This window comes from Mustela erminea, chromosome 1 (assembly GCF_009829155.1).
Source record: "Mustela erminea isolate mMusErm1 chromosome 1, mMusErm1.Pri, whole genome shotgun sequence".
Lineage (NCBI taxonomy): Eukaryota > Metazoa > Chordata > Mammalia > Carnivora > Mustelidae > Mustela > Mustela erminea.
The window spans coordinates 11,775,433-11,778,572 of NC_045614.1; the positions used below are offsets into that span (position 1 = coordinate 11,775,433).

The window sequence follows — 3,140 nt, forward strand, 5'->3', positions numbered from 1 at the left end:
TTACAAAAATGAAGCAAAATTTTACATGTATTATGTTTGAAGGAAACCTTTAATTCTATGGGAGTATTAGAGTAGAAATACACAATAAAGATGTAAGCAAGAATTATTTTATTTCTTTGTGCTCTTAAAGGCTTCTAAATATTTAAAGCTTTATAAATATTTCAGTTAAGTATTCTTAAGAAATCCATGTTACCCCATGACATAAATGGGAATTTCCAAATATTTTTGGTCAGGGCTGGAAAAAAACTTCAATAAAGTAAGATATGGACAAAGGGGAAAATCATTTATCAGGGCAGAATCTTAAATGTATGGAGAAGTTGAATTCAAACAAATGGAAATTCCAGGAAATAAATAGAAGGAGCTGATTCTATTTCCCAGTTGGAACAAATGATGGCAGTTCCTGCCTCTGACAGTGTCAACCGTGCAATCATGGACACTGCTTTAGCCCCAGGATGATTGGCCCTTACATCACTGGAACCCCAATGATTCTTTTCAGAGCCCTCTTTATGTCTTTGTTCCTTAAGCTGTAGATGAAGGGGTTCAGCATGGGCGTGACCACCGTGTACATCACTGAGGCTATTGCACCTGAGTGGGAGCTCTGGGTAGCAGCAGAGCTAAGGTACACACCAAGCATAGTGCAATAAAATAAGGAGACAACTGAGAGGTGAGATGCGCAGGTGGAAAATGCTCTATACCTACCCAGAGCTGATGATATTCTACGTATGGAGGAAACAATCTTAAAATAAGAGTAAAGGATCCCAGAGAAAGGACCCCCACCCAGCAGAACAGCTGCAAAATACATCACCAAGTTATTAAGTAAGGCATCAGAACAGGCAAGTTGGATCATCTGATTGAGTTCACAAAAAAAGTGTGGGATTTTGAAGTTTGTACAGAAGGACAACTGCAACATCATTAAACTGTGTAACAAAGAATTCAGGATAGAAATGATCCAGGACACCAGAACCAGCAGTCCACAGAGCCGGGGGTTCATGATGACTGTGTAGTGCAGGGGATGACAGATAGCCACAAACCGGTCATAGGCCATCACGCCCAGGAGAAAGACATCTGACACAGCAAAGAGTATGAGAAAATAAATCTGTGTGAGGCAGCCTGCATAGGTTATGACTTTGCTTTGAATCTGGATGTTCCACAGCATCTTGGGGATGGTGGTGGAGGTGAAACAGATGTCTACAAAGGACAGGTTGTTGAGGAAGAAGTACATGGGGGTGTGGAGGTGGGAGTCTGAACTGACGACCAGGATGATGAGCAGGTTTCCAAACACAGTGATCAGGTACATGAAGAGGAAAAGCCCAAATATGAGGGGTTGCAGTTCTGGGTCCTCTGACAGTCCCAGAAGGCAAAACTCTGAAATTTGTGTAACATTTCCTGGTTCCATGTGGTGAAGGTGACTTTAAGGACAGAAGAAAATAGCATGACTAATTTTCACACAAACTTGTATTATTCTCAGTTTTGAAATGTCACTTTTAAAATTTTGTATCTTATAAATTTACTTTTATATATGTCACGTTTTAGGCATTGTGTAGACAAGGAGTATAGGGAGGTAAGAACAAAAGTACATGTCATACAATGATGGAGAAAGAATACATTGAAAAATAAGAAAATTAAATAGCATTTCAGGTGGTGGTAGGTAGTATGAAGAAAAAGAAAACAGGGGAAAAAAACTGAATGAATAGCTATTTTCTTGGGCATTTAGGGCATTCTGCAAACAAGGTGATATTGGAACACAGACCTCAACTATGACAGAGGAGTAGATAAAGGATTATGGAAGAACTATGTGCCCAGAAGAGGGAATGGCCAGTGCAAATTTCCTGAGGAAGGTACTTGTTTCCAATGTTCAAGTCAAAGAAGTTGATTCCTCCTGCAAGGGGAATGAGCAGGAGTGAGACTGAGGAGAGACACCATCAGACATACCGAGGACGGAATTGCCCTCTCTGTTACCTATGACATGGGGACATCCATGTCCACACTGCCTCTCCCACTGTATCCATCATATTGCAAAGGCAGCCCATGAATTTAACCAGATCCCTTTCTTAGGGTCTTCTCTTGATTCAGTTCTGGCCCCTGGATTTTGTCACTTTGGGATTTCTGAGTACTGGCACCCTGTTGTGGGAACTGCTCACACTCTACAAGTCACACATGCAGGACACCATGGTCTCCTGGGTTGTGTTATTCCCTTGTCTTTCTCAGCCCTCACCTGCTGATTATGCTAGGAATGGATCCAATGCAAATAGGCCAGATCAGTGACTTTCCCCTACAAAATGCAAAGATGCCAATTCTTAAGTCTCCTATGGAAAAAAATATAAATAATAAGATAGATATGTATGTATATACACCTATACATCTATATGTATGTAATATATTTATATTGTACACCCCCAAAATTAGCAAAGGGATAAACCACACTTAATAAAAAGAAGTGTACATAATACAAAAAAGTTGGCCATTTTTATGTCAAGCACAGAAGACTTGTTTTTCCTGTACCTTCTGGATTATTATTTGGCCAATTATTTTTTAATTTATAAATATAACATATATTTTTTATTTTTTTATTTTTTAGTGTTACAAGATTCACTGTTTATGCACTACATCCAGTGCTCCATGCAATACACGCCCTCCTTTTTTTTAATTTATTTTCAGCATCACAGTATGCATTATTTTTTCACCACACCCAGTGCTCCATGCAATCCGTGCCCTTTATAATGCCCACCACCTGGTACCCCAACCTCCCACCCCCCCCGCCACTTCAAACCCCTCAGATTGTTTTTCAGAGTCCATAGTCTCTCATGATACATGCCCTCCTTAATACCCACCACCAGACTGAGGGCTTTGGCCAATTCTTTTCTATGTGGTCCAAAGGAAAAGGAGGTTAGATCATTTCTCCCTTCTCTTACGTGGCATTTTTTCATTGATATTCGTGGGCTTTGGGTATTGGTATCTCTTTTGACAAACCCAAGGGCCCCACTCTAATCCTCAACCTGGGTTTTATTCAAAATGCAAAGGGGTCCACAGACCATACCCTATTATCCAGACCACACCATGACAATTCTATCTTGTACTCAATAACTTGCCTCAGATCATTCTGTCTGTGGGCATCATATCATACACACATTTATTTCATT

General features: G+C 40.2%; 1 protein-coding gene across 1 annotated transcript; it reads right to left on the reverse strand.

The window, feature by feature from the left end:
- Window positions 1-463: 463 nt before the first annotated feature.
- Window positions 464-1,297, reverse strand: LOC116568269 (olfactory receptor 7A10-like). The gene is made up of 2 exons (XM_032303806.1): window positions 950-1,297; window positions 464-664 (listed from the first exon to the last, which is right to left on the reverse strand). Exons 1-2 carry the CDS (start codon window positions 1,295-1,297, stop codon window positions 464-466), a joined length of 549 nt encoding a protein of 182 aa, XP_032159697.1.
- Window positions 1,298-3,140: the final 1,843 nt, after the last annotated feature.